General features: G+C 34.8%; 2 protein-coding genes across 2 annotated transcripts in view; both read left to right on the top strand.

Moving 5' to 3' along the window:
- LOC145669677 (uncharacterized) overlaps positions 1 to 24,556 on the top strand; it is a 429,650-nt gene that overhangs the window by 81,772 nt on the left and 323,322 nt on the right. The gene's annotated exons all lie outside the window — the stretch shown is intronic.
- LOC145669674 (uncharacterized) lies at positions 4,612 to 9,115 on the top strand. The gene is made up of 2 exons (XM_081737931.1): positions 4,612 to 5,684; positions 8,569 to 9,115. Exons 1-2 carry the CDS (start codon positions 4,613 to 4,615, stop codon positions 8,589 to 8,591), a joined length of 1,095 nt encoding a protein of 364 aa, XP_081594057.1. The 5' UTR covers position 4,612; the 3' UTR covers positions 8,592 to 9,115.

Below are 24,556 nucleotides of genomic sequence, written 5' to 3'. Positions count from 1 at the left end.
TATGCTATTATCCCCAAAATGCCATTTGTGAGAGAACAAAATGGGGAAGAACTTTTTATAAATATTTATTCATTGTGGCATACTAAATTTGACAGTTGCAAGGGGACGCATGCATATATATATATATATATATATATATATATATATATATATATATATATATATATATATATATATATAGAGAGAGAGAGAGAGAGAGAGAGAGAGACCTATATCAATATAGTAACTGTTTATTTTTTCATAATATTTTGCTCGAGCAGGTTCTAGGTTTAAACCCCTCCTTGAGGAATAATAAACATTTGCTATGGCCTAATTATTGAGAAGCTACTATGGCCTGTCAATGTTAGAAATATGGCAATCGAAAAGACGTCACTGGCTGAAATGTAAGGCATGTGTCCGGCCAGTGTCCTTCATGGGTTCTTGCGACACGAAGTTTGATATTTTATTTCAGTATACAGAGGTGAGGCGAACTGCAGGAGAGATAGATAACAAATTCTTTATTTTCACGATATTGAAGTACTGATGGCATAGCTAACTCATAGAAGCACTAAACTAACTCTGAAGAGTTATGGCAAGCCAAATGGCGTACAGCGTCGTACTGACAAGGGAACATCTTATTTTGATAGTAGCATTGCCCTATCAAACAATGTGCAATCGATAGAGGAATAAAGAAAAGTGAGAAATTCAAAGTTTCACGAACAGACGCCCAAAAACATAGGAAATACAGAGGAAAGAAGGATCTAGAATCATCTGAAGATAGCAATGCCAAAGATACACTGACACAGAAAGAACTTCAAAACTATTAAAGTAAACAAAATGACATTTACTCAAAACTATAGTAAGCAAATATTGTACTCAAAGACATGCTCAATAACAACATATGTAACGCAGTGTTGAGAACTGAGCACAACATGAAGTTTTATTAAATGGCACGGAACACAAATTATAACACGTATAAAATCTAATTATGTGTAGAACCATGCCTGTCAAGTCATGATGTACAGTGTTGCCAACGTTTGAAGATAGGCCTATACAAAATTCCAATATGAATCTCGGATGTAAAAAGAACATACAGTACACGTTCAAACTAGTTGAAACCAAAATATGAGACCACAAACAAGAATATAATCACTGAAGTATGAAAATAAGGGACGAAGCATAGCGTCAAAGCAGGTTTCCCAAGTGGAAAATCAGAATAGTATCAAACACAACACACAAAACTGAAATGATACATACTCTTGGATTGATTAGCAGGCTCATATTTCTGATGTACGTTATATTGTATCACGTCACACATTATTATTAGTCAATTTTTCAGTGTTGCTGTTGATAAAGCGTTCCACAGTGTGTTGGTACTGTAAGTACTCTTCTACGTCCGAGATTTATGTAGAAATTCATATAGGCCTATGTTCAAATGTTGGCAACACTGTACATCATGACTTCACAAGTATGGTTCTACTCATAATTAGATTTTCTACATGTTCTAATTTGTGTTCCGTTGCATTTAACAAAACTTCATTTTGTGCTCAAATGGCAACACTGCATTACATATGATATTATTGAGCATGTCTGTTGGTACAATGTTTGCTTAGTATAGTATTGGGTAAATGTCATTTTGATTACTTTAATCGTTTTGAAGTTCTTTGGCGTGTCAGTGTATCTTGCTATCTTCACATGATTGTAGATTCTTCTTTTCTCTGTATCTCCTGTGTTGCTGGGTGTCGGCTCTTAAAACTTCGGATTTCGCTGCCTCTTAATTCAGAAAAGTGATAGATGTACTGACTATAAGCAGAATTCATTTGCGACATCACTGTATTAGTGGGGAAGAAGACTTGAGCTTGGCCGACTCAGCTGGCTGTGTAATTGCCTTCTGCGAAGTCAATCAGAGTGTAATTTCTATACCATTAAATCCTAATCTGTTAATTATTTTCAATGATATGATTGTACTCTTACCGTTTCCAGTGCCTCTCATTAGTTTATCATTCTAATCAAATAAGTTTTCCATTCTAGTCATCACAAATTCTGAGAACTTAAGTACATCTTGTTGTCTTCCACACGTCTACTCCCTACATTATAATACTCATCTGAGTACTTTTGTACTTCATTCAGCATTCACAGAGTATGCTTCTTATCATTATCCTCACAATCATCACCGTTATTCCGTTACTTTCTAGTTACCATTTACATTTCATATCTTATTTAATAATGCTACCTAGGTATTGTAACCCACCCAAGTTTCATAATAAAATGAAACGTTGTAAAGGAAAATTTTTGTGAGATGAAACTCCAGTTTACTGTTAAGTTGGTTCTTTCTCTTGGAGTTGGAAGCACTGCTTAACCTTCGGTTGGATTTGCGCGAGTCGTCGATCGGGATGACGTCACGTTGCAGCCGAGGTTCTGGCTTTAAGACTGAAGCGCTTCGCAGTGTATAAAATGAGGTAAGAGTGATAGGTCCTCTGAAGGAAAGAAAAAAAATGGGTCGTTAAAAATTAATATTCTTTCCGTATAATCGTATAGTTTAGTTAACTTCTTTTGAAATCTATAACCGTTCCTGACTATGGTTATTATTTAGAAGACATTATTATTATTCAATATATTTTGGAAGCACTTATTTCTAAAACATTGCGAAAGGAAAAGTAAGAAAGTAAAAATAGTTAATGGAATAGTTCATGTTACTGGTTTTGTGTAGGCAGGATTATGCCTTGAGTTAAAACATGTTGATTCTTGTTTTTCCTTGTTAAAACTAAAGTCGCTGGTCAGGAAGTTTAATATATTGAAATTACGGAAAATATTAAGGCTAGTGGAGAATTCAAATGAATGATTTATGTCTTTGGTCCGCTTTGAAAAGGAAAGAAAAAAAGAGGAATCTATAGAGTTACAGATGAGCTGTTGCTCGTAACTCATGTATTTTGACCCATATTTAAGGAATCATTTCCTCCCACATTTTCATTCCAAAGAAAGCCACTTTGCAGTAACTTCGAGTTCCATACATTTTAATGATATTGTTATATAGGTTTCTAAATTCTATATTTTGGATTTACGATTGGTTATAGTATTTACTTCAGAAATTTTGTTACTTGAAAAAAAAAAAAATCCTTTTGGGAAAAATGTTACTTGCTAACGGCGATTTCGATTAATGATATTATTACTTGTTAAAATTGTTGAATGTTTTCTATATTACTATTTATATAACACGTTTCGGATTGTTATAATAAAATTTTCCATTTTGTTAGAAAACTTTTTATATTTTTCAAGTAGTTGTAGACAAATTCCTGATTATCTTAATAGTGATATTTTTGCATACAGTATAAGCCTTTTCCAGTATTGAACCTCACTCTTCACGTCGTCATTATTCTCAGCCGTGGGGGAGTGGAATTCTCCTTTCTCTCTCCTTTTAAAATTCTTATATTCTAAAGGGGGAAGTGGGGTGACGTCCGTTCTCGCAGGACTGTGGGTAGTGGGGGCTATTTAAAGATTATATGTGTATCGTTCATCCGTTACATTTATAATTTTTAAATAAAAATAAATTTTTTATACACTGCCCTGGAAAGGCAAATTTATGCTTGCTTCGAGGTCCGGTTCGGGGAGGTCCAGCAAAAGTGTTCCCCTTTATAAACTAAAATTTATGTGTATTTCTTTGGTCAAATTAACCTCTAAATTAAATAACATATTTTCATTATACTATGCCTTTCTTGTTGAGTTAATATAAATGTTGTATATGAATGTTAACGTAAAATACTTAATACAGTGTTGCCGGGGTCGGATACAAAATTTATGGTTTAGTAGGACATTGTGTAATAAGCAGATAATTATTGATAAGGTTGTAAAAATAGTAGTAATTATTCTTTTGGTTTCTTTGAGCTTAATATTTTGTGGTGTGCTTGTAAGGATGGCACAATCAAAGGAGACGCATGTAAAGTATAGATTTTCGGATTCTTCAAGTTCTAGTGGGGATGAATTTCTTGGATATTCTTATGAATTTAGTAATCCTATGTTTGATCATTTAAGGCCTTCAGCCCATATTCAAGTGAATCCTCACGAACCTTTACTAGGTGGTCAAAGTAGACCATTTCAGGATCAAAATTATAACGTGAATCCACAAAGTAATGTGGGACACAGTTCACGGTTTGCGAATTCCTCGCCTAATTTAAGAGCAGGAGGGAGTCAGAGCTTTCAAAATAAGTATAGAGTTCAACCATTTAATATGGCAGCTTCATTAAATTTAAATTTTGAGAAATTTGCTTCGGAAGGAATCTATAAGTCTTTGTTGCATGATATTAATAGTCTACCTATAATAGATGGTACCAATACTGAGTCTACATTTCAGTTTTTATTAAAACTTGATAGTATTGTCAGAGGTAAGGGTTTGCCTTTAGATCTTGTGTTAGTAGCTTGTCTTTCTCGTACAAAAGGAGAAATGCAAGAAGTTATACAATCGTTCATTGGGGACGCTTCCCCTTGGCAAACAGTTTGTAGACATTTAGTGGTGCGATTTATTTCCACTATTGGTAGAACACAATTCATGCGACTATTTTTCTACGTTCCCATGCGGGAGGAGCAATCATTATATGAGTTCGTAGATAATAAATTATCGATTATACACGTACTTGATATGTCCTTTGATGAAGCCACCATTTGTAGTTTAATTACTAATATGGTAACGCCTTCTGCCCATCAATTTCTAGCTGAAAGAGGTATGCCTATCGATTTAAATCAATTGTATTTAGCTGCAGAACATTATGACGCTTTGCATAGATATAGGAAAGATTATTATCGATTACGTAATCAAGGTAGTAGCGTACGGGACTTGGTACCACCCCGTAAATCATCTTCCTTTATCGGAGCGAAAAACACAAAACAGCAAGTAGTGTTGCAATCTCGTGAACCAAGAAATTTACATAAAACTTTAGTTTCTCCAACTATGTATTCTTTACCATCTAACTATAAAAATTTTGATAAGGCGGAATTTTCTCATAATCATAATTTAGAATCTCAGTACTTAACTCAAAATAACTTAGACTTAAAACAAAATGGTAGTAAATTGGAAAATTTATTAGCGATTCCTGTTTACATTACGGGCATGCGTTTTAAGTGCTTAATTGATACTGGGAGTACGAACTCTTATTTGGCTCGACATCTTTATGATGAACTTAGAAAAAAATGTAAAATAAGAACAGAAAAGGTGAACGTTCAGACGATTGGCTTAGGAAATGTACAAGTAACAGTGGATATGAGAGTAAGACTATATTTTAAAATTGGAAGACACCAATTTAGTGAAATTTTCTTCATCGTGGACTCTAATGAGTTTGATCTTCTGCTTGGAAATGACTTTCATACAAAATACAATTCCGTGATAGACATTGCTGGTAATTTATATAATATAAAAGCTCGGAAGTTAGTGGTTCCTATGATCCGAGCTGATGAACTTTTGTGTGCCCAGACTTCTCTCGCTTCTGCATATACTTCTAGGAATGGGGTGAGTGGAAAGCAGCCGCTATGCGACCTTGGTTGTCCGAAAGCTACACCTCAGCCTAGATCTTTTGGTAATTTCAATCAGAGTTTGACTCCATCGACATCAGTAACCAGAGACAGCGGAGTTAATACCACGTTTGACCCAGGAGTGGAATTCGTTTTTGATCAGTCCATATTGCATCCACCGGAGACTAAACCGGAGGAATCTCAAGGTAATTATACGGTTCCTGATCAATTATTACTATGTGATTCTAATTTACAGGAATATGTTAATAACTTGTTAACTTCATATTCTGATGTTATTGGAAACAAAATTGGTAGAGTAAAAAATTTCACTTACAAAATTGAACTTGCCGATAAAACTCCCATTCGATTGCAACCTTATCAACTTCCAACGCATAAGCAAAAGGAATTAGATTCTTTTATTGCCCAGCTTTTAAAAGACGATATTATAGAGGAAGTAGATTATTCTCCCTACACGTCACCCTGCTTTCTAGTAACAAATTCAGACGGAAGCAGGCGGCTTGTAATTTCATACGGAGAGGTGAACAAAAAGGTGATGGTAAACAGCTATCCTTCTCCTAACATGGAGAATGTAATATCTAGTATTTCGGACAATAATATCTTTTCAAAACTTGATTGTAAATCCTGTTTTCATCAAATTCCTCTGTCTGAAGAGAGTAGAAATATTACTGCTTTTGTGACAAAAAACAAAATCTATCGATATAAATCGGTACCAATGGGATCAGTATTATCACCTTTTGTTTTAAGTAATTTGATGTCAAAAGTCTTTGAAGGGTTAATTGGTAAGAATTTAGAGATATATTTTGATGACATAATTTTATTTAGCAAAGATATTGAGAGTCATAAAGCTCTATTAGAGGAGGTATTATCTCGACTAAGAAATTGGGGAATTACTATTTCAGAAAAGAAGTCCTGTCTATTTCAAACTAGTATTAAATATTTAGGGTTTCGTTTTGAAAATGGCAACATGTCAATAGACCCTGAGAGAATTAAAGCTATCCAGGAGATACCAAAACCAAAGAATAGAAAAGGAGTGAACAGAATATGTTCATTTTTCTCGTTCTATTCTAAATTTATTTATGGGTATTCAGAGTTAATTGCTCCCCTTCAAGAATTAAGATCTGTAAAAAAGCCTTTTAAATGGACTAAAGTTCATGATGAAGCCCTACAAAAACTAAAGGATGCCTTTTGTAGTCAGGTCATTTTGAAAGTCCCAGATATGAATTCCAACTTCGTAATACATTGTGATAGCTCTTTGCGTCATTTTTCTGGGGTTCTCAGCCAATATGATTCGGAAGGGAATCTTAGACCTGTATCTATGTTTAGTCGGGCAATTCCACAATCTGATTGGAGTAAAAATATATACGAATTAGAACTTAAGGCTCTTTCTTTATCTTTGGAAAAATTCGAGTATTATTTGGCAAATCCCTTTGTAGTATATACTGATAGTAAGAGTTTAACTTGGTTACTTAATAACCATAAAAGACAAAGGAGATATGGAACTATGTTAGAGAAAATCTCGAGGTTTAAATTTCGTATAGTCCATGTAAGATCAAAAATAAATAGTATAGCCGATTTCCTTTCAAGGGTTGGAAACCATCTAGAATTCTATACAAAAGATGAAAATACAATGGAAGTCATAAAAGATCATAATAAAACAGTAAATTTGTCTTTCATTAATTTTTGGCAAAATCCTGTGTTTAATGTACCTCTTACAGATCACCAGAGGAAGGATCCTGAATTAAGAGAGATTATCGATAGGTTAGAGCAAAAGGAAGAAGTTCCTCCGTATGTATTAAGAAATAAGATCTTGTTTAAAAAGACCAAAGGTAAAGGGAATAATGGATTTAGAATTGTAATACCTAATTCTTTAATTCAGTCGATCATTGAGTATTCTCATTGTCCAATAATTCATGGTGGGCATATGGGATATCGAAAAACCATTGCTAAGGTTGCTGAAAAATATACCTGGCCTACTTTATATTCTGACATTAAGAATTTTATACAATCTTGTCATTTGTGCCAAACCTGTAAAGATTCTAATCGAAAACCTATGGGTCAATATTTTACAAAAAAGGTAATGCACCCAAATTATACTTGGTTTATTGATATTGCAGGGAAATTGCCTAGTAGTTCTGGATTTGAATATATTTTAATTGTCACTGACGCCTATAGTCGTTTTGTCTTTTTAGAACCTTTAAGACGACTAACCTCAAAAATCATCTGCAATAAGTTACAGGAATTATTTCTTCGATACGGCTTTCCTGGTAAAGTCCTAAGTGATGGCGCTTCTTATTTCGTGAGTGATTACTTCTTGAAATTCTTGTATAGCTATGGTATACAGAGTGTAAAATTCTCCCCATATAACCCACAATCGAACAGAGCCGAACGTACGGTGAGATCGGTTAAAAATTTAATTCGTATTTATGTTGATAAGTCTCAACAGAATTGGGCCCAATTACTATCTAAAATTGCTTTTAATATTAACATAAGTATGAATGAAACTACTGGGACCAGTCCATGTGAACTTTATATGGGACGGAAATTTTACCATCCATTAGATGTTAAATGGTTGATGGATTTAGATCTTTTAGACGACGACCAGGATAAAGAGCAAAAATTAGTCAATATAAATAATAACATTGAACGCGCTTGGAAACATAGTGCGAAGGTATATAGTCAAAAACATAATCCTGTTAATTTAAATATTGATGATTTAGTATTGGTTAAAAGGTTCATGAAAATTTCAGCAGAGAAACATTTCAATCCAAAAATCGCCCCTCAGTGGGAAGGCCCATATCGCCTTATTTCTAAACCGACACCCAATACAGTTTGGCTAGAAAATATTGAAAGACCATATGTTCATATAAAACGTCATGTTCGTTTTTGTAAGAAATATTTTCCACCGAGACAAGTTAATCAACCTAACCCATAAGGTAACACAGAAAAAAAATGATGATTTGATTTGAGAATTGAGGTTAAGTAAATTATTAATATTGTACTTATTTATATGTTTTAGGATGTTTGTTCGAACAAATTTTGTGTTTTGTATATTTTTTTTTATTCCTGCAGGAATGCCTCGTCCGAGAAAGTGAGAGGTCAACCCTTTTCATTTTGTAAATACCTCATCATCATCCTTTGTATATGTTATGTAAGGAATTGGAAAATTTACTGTAGCAGTTTGTAAAGAAGGCGTTAGCATTTTGAATATTTATGGAAGATTTGGTAATGTATTGAAAAAATTTTATTATTCAACTTGGGATTTGTTATTGTTAGGAATTTTTTTTGACCGACCCTCGGATATTATGTAACCCACCCAAGTTTCATAATAAAATGAAACGTTGTAAAGGAAAATTTTTGTGAGATGAAACTCCAGTTTACTGTTAAGTTGGTTCTTTCTCTTGGAGTTGGAAGCACTGCTTAACCTTCGGTTGGATTTGCGCGAGTCGTCGATCGGGATGACGTCACGTTGCAGCCGAGGTTCTGGCTTTAAGACTGAAGCGCTTCGCAGTGTATAAAATGAGGTAAGAGTGATAGGTCCTCTGAAGGAAAGAAAAAAAATGGGTCGTTAAAAATTAATATTCTTTCCGTATAATCGTATAGTTTAGTTAACTTCTTTTGAAATCTATAACCGTTCCTGACTATGGTTATTATTTAGAAGACATTATTATTATTCAATATATTTTGGAAGCACTTATTTCTAAAACATTGCGAAAGGAAAAGTAAGAAAGTAAAAATAGTTAATGGAATAGTTCATGTTACTGGTTTTGTGTAGGCAGGATTATGCCTTGAGTTAAAACATGTTGATTCTTGTTTTTCCTTGTTAAAACTAAAGTCGCTGGTCAGGAAGTTTAATATATTGAAATTACGGAAAATATTAAGGCTAGTGGAGAATTCAAATGAATGATTTATGTCTTTGGTCCGCTTTGAAAAGGAAAGAAAAAAAGAGGAATCTATAGAGTTACAGATGAGCTGTTGCTCGTAACTCATGTATTTTGACCCATATTTAAGGAATCATTTCCTCCCACATTTTCATTCCAAAGAAAGCCACTTTGCAGTAACTTCGAGTTCCATACATTTTAATGATATTGTTATATAGGTTTCTAAATTCTATATTTTGGATTTACGATTGGTTATAGTATTTACTTCAGAAATTTTGTTACTTGAAAAAAAAAAATCCTTTTGGGAAAAATGTTACTTGCTAACGGCGATTTCGATTAATGATATTATTACTTGTTAAAATTGTTGAATGTTTTCTATATTACTATTTATATAACACGTTTCGGATTGTTATAATAAAATTTTCCATTTTGTTAGAAAACTTTTTATATTTTTCAAGTAGTTGTAGACAAATTCCTGATTATCTTAATAGTGATATTTTTGCATACAGTATAAGCCTTTTCCAGTATTGAACCTCACTCTTCACGTCGTCATTATTCTCAGCCGTGGGGGAGTGGAATTCTCCTTTCTCTCTCCTTTTAAAATTCTTATATTCTAAAGGGGGAAGTGGGGTGACGTCCGTTCTCGCAGGACTGTGGGTAGTGGGGGCTATTTAAAGATTATATGTGTATCGTTCATCCGTTACAGTATAGAAAACTATTCAACTATATTTAAAAATAGTTCTATCAGATGCAGCATAATCAAATTAGTATAAAATGCGCACTTAGAAATGTATTCAAGTGTAGGCAGTCTGTACTAGTGATATGATCTTTAGTTCTTTGACATAAAGATAAACCTCGAGGAGCTTAGCAAACATATGACGTATTATGTTGCACGAATCTTTGGTTCCCGAGTTATTGGTAATCAAATTTTGGTTTTAATTCCGTAAAATCAAGAAGATTCACTAAACACAATCAATCCAATATTGACCTTTGTATAGTAGACTTTTACTAGTCTAGAACATATGTGAGCAGTATGAAATATTATGAATTGTGGCACGAAATATTATGGTGTGCATATCTTTGGTTCTGGACGTTTTGACCACCATTGGTATTATTCATCAATGAAATCAAGAAATTTCACTAAAACGCCATTGATGGAACTCCTCCGATTTTGACCAAAATTGGTATGGTGGTAGAGTTTGGGTCCCAAATTATTGTCCATCAAAGTTAGAGTTTCTTTTTTGACAACTTCGATGACAAATAAATCTGCATGCTTGCTAAGGTCTTCAAATTTACCATCATTAAAAATAGGGTCAAGTTTAGATCTTTGGTTCCCGAGTTATTAAGAACCAAATTTAGAGTTTGAAAGAAGCAAAATTTTCACACACACACACACAAAAAGAAAAAGAGAAAAGGAAAAGAAAGAAAGAAAAAACTTTACTAGATGTGATTGATGAAATTCATTCGAGAAGTTCACTAAATTTACTCAAGCATATTTGGCATGAAGATAGATCGTTACGTGCTTAGTATGTATATGAAATATGATGTGCAGATATTTCATTTGGACTAATTGAGTCCAACCCTAAATTTGGTGGTCAATAACTTGAGGAACAAGGGCTTCCACACCATGAAACTTTATATTCAGCTTATAAAGATGTACCTACATTTATGAAATTTGGTTAAACGCAGCCATTTGGTGTCCGACATATTGGTCATCAATTTTCGGGGTTAGATTTAACAAGCCTGTTACGTGAAGTAAGTACAGTGTGTGTTTATATTGAAGATTTATTAATAATCTATGAAGGACAATTTTATCCTATTATAGGAAACTTTACTAGTTGAATTTTTGTATTTGATATTTTTTAAATTCATTTTTATTCTATATTTGAACGAAGTTTACTTTCCTTTTATCTATATTTGGTAGTCATTCGTTTGTTCATTGTTTTTATATTGGAAGTTGCTTTTGTTTACACGTGTCGGCTATTGGCCTTTTCCTGACGGGAATATATAATTTTACCGGTGACGTTTCCATTATACAAGAATCGATCAATCGAAACTACTTCACACTATTCACAACTTATAAGTTACAAATGTAATTTACACAAGTCGTTGTAGTTTATATAAAAAAAGCAAAAACTTGTAAACAGCACAATGATTCCAAACGTCATATGATCAAATCAACAAGTTAACTTCTAAATGAGGTCTAGTTTATTCCAAAGTTACCAGTAAGTTCATAGTATCTGACATATTTCTAGTATTACTATTTTCTATAGTGTTATATTTAACGTTTCCCGAATAACAATGGAATCGAAATTATTATTTTGGACATGATAAGAGAATAAGAATATATTTTGTGAATATTTAGAGAAAAATATTATCATTTTCCATTCATACTTTTGTTCGTTACTGAATTCGAAGCCACTCAACCGCTTAAAAACATAATAAATTGTTGCATGTTTCAATTTGAGACTTTCTGTTCTCATTCCACAGTTTCATGAATAGTAAACAGGTGATTTATTCGAAGGCATCTTCAATGAGTATTAGTTTTCATAAGCCAGTCTTCCCTGACTTGAAAGTTGGAACAGGAATTCCCTGAATTGGTTCTGTTGTGGGAAATATATTTATTCCTGTGTTTGTTCAAATGTAAAATATTAACTAGTAACACAATGTGAAACAAAAACTTCAGACTTCTGCGAATTCAATAGTACATCTACAATTATTGAATAATAAGCAGGAGTCTCATTTCAGATTTTGCTCGGGTGGGGGGGGGAAGCAAAACTCCTTGATATAAGTAAAATTTCGCGTTTTTCACTGATTTACTACTATTCCATTGAAAAAATCTATATAAATCTCAAACTCAGGGGGGCAATTGCTCCCCCTGCCCCCTAAATGAAGCCCCTACTAATAAGGTTAAACCTGTTCATCGGACGCTCAATCCATACCAAAAAGCCATTAATCGCTATCCCTTACTTTTTTTTGTTCTATAAAAATAAAATTTGAAATCTGAAGTAGTTACTTTGAACCACTCCCGGTTTGAATGGAGGGCTAAGGAAGAATATATAAAATATTCTTGCAAAATCGTAGGTTCGAATCGATTGCAAAAAAAAAAAAACTACTTCTCGATATCTCTTACAGTTTTTGTTCTATGGAAATCAGTATTTAGACCGGAAGCAGTAGTAAATTTGAACCATTTCTGGTTTTGATTGTTATGAGTTGTGATGATATGCCTTATTAAGACACTGAATTGATTTCAGAAAGTAAGTCTACCACCATTTTTGTTCAACGGTGGTAAGTATTGAAACCGAAAATGATTAATTTGAACTACTTCTGATTTGAAAAGAGCCTTAACATAAGGAGCGGAAATTACTTTTGGAACAATGAATCGATTGCAGTACACCGCATCTCGATATCGCCTACCGTTTTTACTGTGTGAAAATCCGTATTTAAACGAGAAGTAATAGTAAATTTGAACCATTTCCGGTTTTCTCACGCTGTTGTGGGTTTCGATTATATACTCTTTTGGGACCCTGAATCGTTTGCAAAATCCACTTCTAGCTATTTGTCACTGCTTTCATTATGCGCCCACAAAAGTCGAAACCTGACATGGTTAATTTGAACCATTTATGGGTTTAATAGACGGTTAATGGAGGAGATGGATTCAGCTTGACACGCTGAATCGATTGCAAGAAATTGCTCGATATCTCGTACCGCTTTGGCTCTGGCACCTGTCGACAGATGGAGTACGCACGAAAAGACCTGTTCTATAAAACCGACATTTATGCATAGCATAATGTGGAAGTTTAACAAGTATAGGCGGTTTTCGTTCCTACTATATACAGGGTGCGGCACGTAAAACCGGCCCGTCGTAATATTCTGGTATATTGTGTTTTTGGCAACACTTAAATAATCTACCTTCCTACCAAGAGATGGCGTGTCGAGGTCGGGTCGACTTACGTGACCTGCAGCAGTCACGTGCAGCCGCAGCCAGTGAAACTTGTCGAAACCAGTTGAGAAAAAGGCCTCGTTGTGTTAAGCCGGGTGAGTGTCAGTGTATGATAATGCCTTATTCGATACCCGAGCGTGTTGCCATTATTGAAGGGTTCATTCTCACTGGATCTTTTGTGAAACCAAAGAATTTGTTTCGGGAGAAATTTCCAGGACGTTCTGTGCCAGCAAAAAGCACCATTCAGGAATTGATTGAAAAATGGCGGCGTACAGGATCGGTTCAAAATGCTCCCAGGAACAGACGACCATCTGTCTGCACCACTGAATTAAAGATGCAGGTGGAGGAGATAATGACAAGAAGTCCTCGAAAGTCAACCAGGAGATTGAGTCAACAGGTTCATGCGAGTGAGAGAAGTTGCAGACGTGTTTTAAGGAGACTGAAGTTAAAACCGTACCGGATAAGTGTTGTGCAAGAACTGAAGGAGCCTGACCTGCAGAAGAGGGTGCATTTCTGTTCATGGCTGTTGAGCAATGTTGCCAGTGGTTTCTTAGATCAACTAATGCTCATCATGAGTGACGAGGCGTGGTTCCAATTGAAGAACTCAAGACCAGGATCCAGGACGTCACCAATAGCATTACAACACAGGAACTGACAAGGGTATATATGAATCTCCTCAATCGTGCTCACATGTGTGTTGAAGTGGCGGAGGACACTTTCAGCACCTGCTGTGAAGGCTGCTGTGAAGGTGAGTAGTCATATTCAATACATTACATTTCATTTATGTGTTGTAGTTAATCATATTCAATACATTACATTTCATTTTATGTGTTCATTTTACGGGCCGGTTTTACGTGCCGCACCCTGTATTATTAATGCTAATAATTTAAAAGAAACAAATTGAACTTTCTCATATAACTGACACTAAGTAAATCCAAATAAAATAATCCTATATACAAAACATACAATAGAACTGAGAACGCCATAATCGAAACCTAGAGTCGAGCGGTGAGTGGGGTTTTACTAAAGTAAAATTTTACCAAACTTTAGAGGTGGGAGGCAAAAATTTAAACCAAATTAGATAAAATAAAGAACTTAAGCAAAGAAAAGTCAGAGATGTAAAAACATTCGAAACTACTTAAAAATGGGATGGTGGGCGGGGGGAAATTTTCTACTACTTGTAAAAATGGGAGGTTAAAATTTCGATGCAGCGAGATAACCTCAGAAATAAAAAACCTAAGGCGCAATAGGTAATGATGCCTATTAGGAAATTGTAATAAACATCTTCCGAATACATATACTGTTAGAGTTATATGAATATACAGGGTGTCTAGAGAAAATCCGTTTCCACTCCTAGAAATCGCAAACGGTGAACCAGATGCCAAAACAGGGAAACACGTGTTGATAATTTTAAAAGTACAAGATACCAAAAAAAAAAAAAAGTGTTGTCCCAGGGCCACCCGCAAGGTCCCAGGCGGAGTCCAACTCAAAAATTGCAAATGGTAAGGGGGTCTAGAAGCATATCGTTGGAAATTTGTTGGAAAATGAAAGAAGATGGAACAAGCTTCGACTCTCTAGAATTATCCTGTACAAAATGGCCACCGGTCAAAGGGTCAGCAAAAACGTCATTGTAAAGTGTATGTCCACCTTAAAAAAAATGAAAAAAAGAACTAAAAATGAAAAAAGAACTGAAACGGTGAGACAAATGTCAAAACAGGAAAACACATTTCATGTTATCATTTCAAAAGTATAATGATTGAAAGTAAAAATATTCGTCCCAGGGTCCTCCAAAGGGTTCCAGGTGGAGTCCTACTCAAAATTTTCAAATGGCAAGGGAGATCAAGTAGCATATCGTTGGAAACCTGTTGGGAAATGAAAGAAGACGGAACAAGTCTTGACCCTCTAAAACTATGTTGTGCAAAATGGTGGCCGGTCAAAATGTACATCCTCATCTCGATTCTCCAAGTACATTCGCTTTCCATTTAGCAATCGGTACTTGTTGTCATTCTGACACGATTGCATGTATTCGCTGTTCCTGGTGCAAGAATTTTTTTTGTTTGTTTGAATCATTTGATAATCCAGACAGCGAGCATAAGTACCACTATCGTACATTATCGTATAGCTAGTCAGTTCTATATTCAAATAAGTCAAATGTTATTTCTTTTCTTTTCTTTATTTCTTAATTTTCTTTTCTTTTCTTTCTTTCTTTCTTTATTTATTTATTTATTTAGATATTACTGGGCTCAAAGAACACACTGTAAAAAATCGCTGTGTATTTCAACGACATACCTATGTGTTAATACGATTGTGTTAAAATATAAGACAAACAGGTGGTTAGAACAACTCACTCTCCATTTGGAGTTGTGTGTCAAATGCCGGTAGTTGAAATGACACACAGCCTGTGTGTTAACATAAGTGTAGAATCTTCGGTGTTGTTTTCTGCGTAATTACCAAATATGTTCGGTATCTAATTATAAAGGCTTATGAATTGATGCTACAAACAAACACAGTAGAAAGAAATACTTAAAGAAATCCAGGTATACGCAAAATTTCAACATGTAAACCGCGCGATGGGTTTTCCATTGTTTTACATAATGTTTCTGAAGAAATATGTCAACAGCGAGAAACTACATTGCATTACTGTCCCTTCTACACTGCACTAGAGCTCACCAGTCAACACCGGGGATTGTACTACAAAAATGTCGGAAAACAAGTTGAATCACGATTAAGAAGCAAACATATTATAAGGATATAGGTAAGAGTTTCCTATCATTCTTGAACAAGATGTTGGTGAAGGTTGTGTTTCGCACCATCAAGAAATACTTCACAATAAATGTTGGGGGAAGACGACAAAATTTTTTATGAAGATTTTCTATATGAAGTGTTCTGTAGTTTACTATTCTTGTTTTAAAATTAGAATCTTCAGTAAGCGTAAGCATGCACACCACATGGTTTTCCAACCAGAAAAATGGTTACATCAACACCACGCACGGAGTTATTTCAACACCGAAATAGGTGTCGTAGTAACACAGAAGTTTAGTCGAACTAACGCCAAAAACTGTGTTAATCTGGTGCTCTGACCTTGAATTTTAACATAGGGAGTGTTGAATTAACACTAAAATGGTGTTACTTACACGACTTTGACCTCGAATTATGACACAGATTGTGTGCTGAAATAATAAGAAAATGATGTTGAAGTAACACAGGGACTGTGTTATATTAATACTTGACATTGTGCAACATTAACACAAAATAATTAACACACTGTGTTACTTTTTTGATGTTGGTGCAACACCCCCACAAGTAATACCCAACACTTTTTTCCACACTACCGACCCTAACATGATGTCGAATCAACACCGAAAATACTAACACACATCTGAATTTAACACTGTGTGTTAAAGACGTAACACACCCCCTGTGTTAAATGCCAACACCACGGGGTCTATGTTGAACTAATATCGCATAGTGGTAGTCACGCTGGAACCATTGCCCTGTGTTAAAATTGAGTTGAATCAACACAACCATTTTCTACTATGCAAAATCTCACAGTAAAGGCATTTCCTTCCTTTTCGTTGTATAAGAATTGAAGTGAAAACAAACTAAAACCCGACTACAGAAAGAAGAACTAAAATGCAAGATTCTTGCACAGCGTTATTGTAGAGCGTCCACACTTGTTCCATCTGCTTTAATTTAACAACAGCATTCAAACGATATCCTTCTTGAACCCCCTTGCCATTTGAAAATTTTGAGTAGGACCCCGTCTAAGACCCTATGGAGGACCTGGGACAAATATTTTTACTTTCAATCATTGTACTTTTGAAATGATTACACATGTGTTTTCCTGTTTTGACATTTGTCTCACCGTTTCAGTTCTTTTTTTCTTTTTTTTAAAGGTGGACATACACTTTACAATGACGTTTTTGCCGAACCTTTGACCGGTGGCCATTTTGCACAGGATAATTCTAGAGAGCCAAGATTTGTTCCGTCTTCTTTCGTTTTGTTTTCCAACAAGTTTCCAACGATATGCTACTTGACCCCCTCACCATTTGCAATTTTTGAGTTGGACTCATTCTGGGACCTTGCGGGTGGTCCTAGGACAACACTTTAGCTTTAATACGTTGTACTTTTAAAATAATCAAACACGTGTTTTCCTGTTTTAGCATCTGGTTCATGTCGATTTCTAAGGATGGAAACGGATTTTCTGGTCAGCCTGTATATTAATATAACTCGCACAATATATGTATTCGGAAAACTTTTATTACAATTTCGTCATTAATGCTTTCGATTGGTGTACAAGCCATCTTCCACTTCATCCCTTGTGAGATATTGAAGGAAATGGAAACGTTCCCATTACAATCCAATACTTGGCGCTTCGTCGAATAGCGTTTCCTGAACCATTTATACAAATATGTAGGGTTTCAAACCATTTTTAAAAATTATTTACATTGTTTCCTACTAATTGATGTAAAAATCTCGAAAATCGCAAAATGGCGCTTGGTCAGTTGATGCATGTACTATGAATCCTGAAGAACTCATAAAAGTGGGATAACTTTTCCAATTACACCTTTATGCATCGCATGATAGTAATTCACTGGCATTCTGTCGGTATTTCACATACAGAAGACTTATTTCACATCAGTCAGTCATCCCTCAGCCTTACCCAAAAAAAAGCGTGGGAGCAGACGACACGTATTGAAGATGTACTATTAGAAGCAAACTCGGCTAGAGTAAGATATTCAGCAATTGATTGGGGATCGGAGGAAAAAAATTAAGAATGCTACCCAATTACTTGTTTGGACATACCGCAGTATCAAGTTCTTTTCTGAAGCTGTTGTATTGTAAATGTAAAACCCTCATGCTCTTAGTTCAACTGTTCTTGTTCGAGATTGTTTTACTCAGACATGTGCATTAATTGTAGGGAAGTCAGATTTTGGGAATCAAATAACAAGATGAAAGTGACATGTTGGCATTATCTTAGTGTTGAACTACCCTCGAATTGTACATAACTTTTATGAATCTTTTGAAGTTCCTTCTTTGTTATTCTTTTTAGTTTTTGGTGTAATAGATACCTTTCCTGTTCTGAAAGAAGCAGAGTTTATTATATGAAACCGAAAATATTAAAACATAAAACCTTTTTCATCTGAAGCAGCAGTGGGTCTGATCCAACCGAACCGTGTCGTTCATGTCCCAATAGTGCACAGTGTCAAGGATTGGTTAATTTTTTGTGTCATTTATACACTATAAATTATGAATGAGGTGCAGGACTACCAACATATGCGAGCTAAACCAAGGTTTAAGAAAAATTCAACTTTTGCCTAATAAGAAAATCGTCATCGTTTTGATTGACGTTTGAATAGCTAGGAGGTATTAGGCGAATCTTGAATAGGCGAAACTTGAAGCCCCGAAGACAATAATAGGGTTACCTGACTCTCTTCCAGAAAATTTAGCCCGGGAGACAGCAAAATTAAAATATAAAGGTAGGATGTGACCACTGTTCGTAGGTTTCCTTAAACAAATTTCCCTCGACTAACACAAAAAAAATTCCCTTTTCTTGACTATCACAAAAAATTTCCCTTTTCTTAACAAATTTTCCCTAGTGTATGACAGATATTATGTGATAAGATTAATTTAACTATGTTAAAAGAAGTGCCAACCATATTTGTTTCATTTATTTGCTTTTTAGGTCTCCTTCACTGTTCTATTTATTTTATTTTATTTTTTTTATATAAAAATACACACAAACAGTCTATACTCAGCCAAGAATGGATGCAAATGATGCTACTTTGAACAGAGAAATGCAAACACACAAATATGTTGCTATTATGTTGGCTTATTTCTGTAGAATAAAGAAAAACTTAACCATTTATATTGGTCAACAAATTAGCGCGAGAATTTCCCTGGATTTTCTCGTTTTATCGAACAATATCCTTTTCCCTTTTTTGCTAAATTTACCTCAAACTACGAGCACTGGATGTGACTAATCTTGAATAGAAGACGAGAAATATGACAATTCACTTCTCGTTTTCGAAACGAGAATTTTTTTTGGGTGTCGTGTACAACACTTCTTCGCTCAGATTCCAAGCGCTGCTTTATTGCTACGTACATGATTCAGTTTTTCTTTTTTTAAAAAAAATAAAAAATAAACCTGTAAATTGATAAAGTAATTGTGAGAAAACAATGAAGAATATTTAACAACATTCAAAAGTACCCAAGTCATTATCCAATATATTTCGATAATAAATATGGTTTAATGTTGTTACATCACACTCTACAGGGACCTCTCATGACGCAGAAGGATTCTGGTAATATCTGGATGAAATTGAGAAGACAATCAGGACATAAATCTATATATATAAAAGAGAACGTACAAATCCTTTGTTAGCTCATCACGCTAATACGGCTGAACCAATTTCTTTCATTTTTGGGGGGTTATTAAGATTTGGACCCTAGATGGTTTTTATCATATCACTTTAATTTTCAATTACCAGTGTCTTGAGATAATTGACCATTCAAGTGTCCATAACGTAGAAATCCTTTGTTAGCTCATCATAGCTAAATCTAACCGTATTTATATGCAACCCACATGACCGTGTCACTCGGCGGGTTAACATAAATGACAGGCGATATAATGTTAACATTTACTGCAATCTTCTATGGTTTTTATCATATCACTTGAAAGCGAAAAAGTAAAAATTATCTAAGTAACAAAGTTTATTGCGTTCCGGGGTGACCCCAGCGAAGCGGGGTGAACGCTGCTAGTTTTGAGTATAAATTTACAAAGTGATATGAGAAAATCTTTCCAAAGAATCGAGACGAAACAAAATTTTTCGAGAATTCAGATTAGATGAAAATTCGCCAAAAATTTACGCGAGTCACGAGAAATCCTTATTTCTTATCTCATGGACAAAACTAGATGTGATCTACTCAAAATCTGGAAGGGGTAGCGGTTGGCTAACTTCGGGAGGAACCTTACCCCGGAAGGATTCCTGAAAGAGCTCCTTCGTGGCTAAGCGGTTAACGTACGCGCCTTTTGCATGGGAGACTCGGGTTCGATTTCCGGCAGGAGCTCATGTTTGGATTCCACGTCAATCAGTAGGTCCCGTCTCATATAGCTTCGCTGCTGAAAGGGACATTAAACTCAAAATCAACACATCAACATCTAGGCAAGGGCGCCGATCCTGAGGGGCCGGGGGCCCGGGCCCTCCTATTGTATTTACGAATATACAATATTTGGCATAATTTGAATGCAATTTGTCTTAAAATCCTCATATATATACCTAGGTACCTTCTGCATCTGAAAGATTCCCCCCAAATTTACAGAAAAATCGGCGCCCTTGCATCTAGGTACTTTTCGTGGCAGCAATCAACTCATGAAATTTTTTAATGAAAAAATGTCCCTGTTTCTTTTCAGTGTGTTACTTATTTTAGTAACTATTCGATTGGGACATATGCATTAAAGAACATAATAATAATAATAATAATAATAATAATAATAATAATAATAATAATAATAATAATAATAATAATAATAATAATAATAAGAATAATATAAAGACCATAAAAATAAATTCTTTTCTTTCGTATTCTATGAAAAACCTGTAGCTATACAATTAAATCTTTTAAGTTGACACGGCCTAGTACAAAATGATTAGTTGAATCATAGAGTCTTACCTTTCAAACAGAGGGTTTGCTTTTTCTAAGACGTTATCGTTGATTAGAAGACGATAATAAAACTCAGTTCTGTTACCAAGAGCTAGCTGCAAGAATGAATTTCAGCTTCACAATTGATTGATATTTTTTTTTTAAATTGCTAACAATGCTCGTCTATGTTTATAGAAAACAAAACGAAGACGAACTTCTTAAAATTAAACTCTTGAAAATTTTCTATTAATACAGATTGGTTAAAATATTGAAATGATTTAGAAATAAAGTTGAAGCCAATAAATGTTAATCAAGATAAGTTTGATGGAATATTAATAAGAAAAATTATTACAGAAATAAAAAGAACGTAAGAGAAAAGTAGAAAATGAAAAGGTCAGGCATATCAGAAAGTATAATAATAATAATAATAATAATAATAATAATAATAATAATAATAATAATAATAATAATAATAATAATAATAAAAATAAAAGAAACCTGTCTAGTGGAACACTGAATGTCAGAAATGGGATAATTTTTGTCGATCAAGCTTCTGGAATATTTTAGTAAGATAAAATTAAATATTTTAAAAAATATCAACGTAATAGAGTCAAATCTGAAGTAGTTATTTAAAAAAAAATAGAAAAGCCAGTTGGGAATTATTTTGTAAAAAGTTGTCAGAAAATGCATCAAAATATCAAATCTAGAAATTTTGTAAAGCGTCTGAAAGCAACAGATGATAACATACTGATTATTTAATAGGCTTACATTAGGTTGATAAATTTCATCAGTAATACCCCTGCTTCCTTAAATAATAAATGAACTTATCCTCAAAAAATTCTTAAGTTTAAATATTTGAAGAAATAGAGTTACTCTTTTGTATTAAGTACAACCCTTTCTTGAACTTCAAATTAAAAAAAAAAAAAAAGACCACTCCAGAAGTAAATGGAATAAGACATAATTACAGTAGAGCGTCGATTATCCGAAGTAATTGGGGGACATGGGTATTCGGAAAACTGATTTGTTCGGATAATCGAACTGTACTGTACTGTACTGCACTGTACTGGACTGTACTTCTACAGTCAGTGCCAAACCGACAGAAGTGTGCTGATTGTTGAAACACAGCGACTGGCGGCTTGGCCGGTCAGCAGCGCCTTATAAAGGCCCCATTAGAAGCAATGTTCCGCCAGCGGTGTCTCAGTGCGGCGACTACTGTGGGAAACTTGGTTTGGGAGTGAGGGGGATGATGGACGGTAGGGTGGGAGAGTAACAGGTGCGAGCGAGTACACAGTTCGGTTAAGCGGTCGTTCGGTTGATCGACGTTCGGATAATCGACGCTCTACTGTACTTTAAAATCTTCTGGGTGCACTGCTACATCTTCTGACAGTACAGTATTATTTATTATAACTAAGTTTGATCCATTAGTAAAACTCAATCACATTCCTATACAGAAAGGAAAAAAAAAACTGTGGTGCAGCTTTGGACTTCCAGTCAATTTAACTCGTTCCTTGTGCCTATAAAATTATCGAAAATTTAACAGTAAATAGGTTATCCTGTTATCATAAATAAACAATTTTTTCCTTCCTAAATTACTGAATTAGAGAAGAGCATTTAACATAAAATACCTTAGGACCAATTATTTTAGATATTCAAAAAGCATTTTACACAAGAGTGTATTTAGTTGTTACTTGTATTGGTATAGGTGAAGTATATGATTCAATGGTATTTGATTTACTTGTTCAAAAAATTCTCCAAATTAAAATTCCAAGTAAAATTATTCGTTCTATTCACAACTCTTTTATTAACAGAAAATTATATACACCTGTATTAACACTGTAACAATGAATTACGTAACACTTCATTAAGCCTTCCATAAGGCACCAAATTAGCCGCATTTTATTTAATATACATGTAGATCTGTAGACATGTAATATATAGACATGTCGACATGTAATATACATGTGTATATAGATGTAGATGTAGGGGCGAATCTAGAATATAAAAACTGGGGAGAGCAGTCAGAACCCAGACTATAATAGGTATTAACATGAGTTTATTATACATTTCCAAATATATATATATATAATTGCTTAAATTATTTTTGTCACTCAAAATCTAGGGTGACCTGGGCTGCCCGGTCCCGGGCTTGATCCTCCTCTGCAAATTGGTGTATAAAAATGTTTTGGATATTAACTAAAAAAAAAAAAATCCGTAATTAATTCTGGAAAAGAAAATAATTGTTGAGAATCATATAAGGCAGGGATGCAAATAAGCAACAAAATTTTACTGGCCCCCCAAAATAGATACTAGCCCACATTCCACAATAGCAATCTTTTACATGCCTTCTTAATGATATTAAATACTCGCCTGCACCGATGACCCATTGGCCTCGGGCGAGTGGTTATTTGCATCTCTAAAGGTATTTTGGCTTAAATATTGATAATAAATCACGTTGGAAATCTCATTTAAGTTATTTACACCTCCATTCGAAAAGAAACCGAACTTTTGAAAACAAATAGTACCACTAGTGCCATCTGTTGTAATATTTTACCCGTAGATGGTGTAGTCCCTCATTGACAACTGGTATAAATGTCATGACATTTGGATGCACGGCAACAAAGTTATTGCGTTTCAACTGTCAGTGTGTTGTGTACATCGGTCGAAAAATGAGTTTCAAACAACGAACTGCAATTGAGTTTTGTGTTAAACTGGGTAAAACTTTTAGTGAAACGCACCAAATGCTACAAAATGCATATGGTGATGAGTGTCTATCCCGTACGCAAGTTTACGAGTGGTTCAGGCGTTTCAAATCGGGTAGAGAGACGCTGGATGATGACGAAAGATCAGGCCGTCCCAGAACCGGATTATCGGAAGAAAACATCGAAAAAGTGCGTGAATTCGTCAAACATAATAAAAAATCGTCGGTGAAAGTTATTGAAATGGAATTAGGCATTCCTCAAAGAACCGCATACCGCATTTTGACCGAAGTTTTGGGTCTTAAGAAGGTTAATTCGCGGTTTGTACCACACAAACTCACCGAAAACCAAAAAGTTGATCGAATTGCGCATTGCAAAGACATCGTTAAAAGTGCTCGGCAGGATCGAAACTTCTTGAAATCGATTGTAACTGGTGACGAGACGTGGTGTTTTGAATATGAGCCCGAAACAAAGCGGCAAAGTGCTGAATGGAGAGCGCCGGATGAAGGAACACCCAAAAAAAGTCGCTTGATGAAGTCAAAAGTTAAGGTGATGCTGATTTGTTTTTACGATTCAAAAGGAATTATCCACAAAGAATTTGTTCAGCCCGGCCAGACAGTCACTGGAGAGTTTTACTTGGGCGTCATGAAGCGTTTGCTGGCAAGAATTCGTCGTATTCGGCCCGAATATCGCGAAATCGGCAGTTGGACTCTTTTGGACGATAATGCACCATCACATCGTTCGCGACTTGTAACTGAATTTTTGGTCAAAAATCACATTATTCGGTTGCATCATCCGCCCTATTCACCAGATCTCGCTCCGTGCGATTTCTATCTGTTCCCGAAACTGCATTTGGCGATGAAAGGAAAGTGGCACGCATCGATTGATGCCATTGA

Source organism: Thermobia domestica, chromosome 14, assembly GCF_964235325.1.
Source record: "Thermobia domestica chromosome 14, izTheDome1.hap1.1, whole genome shotgun sequence".
Classification (NCBI taxonomy): Eukaryota; Metazoa; Arthropoda; class Insecta; order Zygentoma; family Lepismatidae; genus Thermobia; species Thermobia domestica.
Note: the sequence above shows the minus strand (reverse complement) of the source record. Positions and strands in the feature narration are given on the sequence as shown.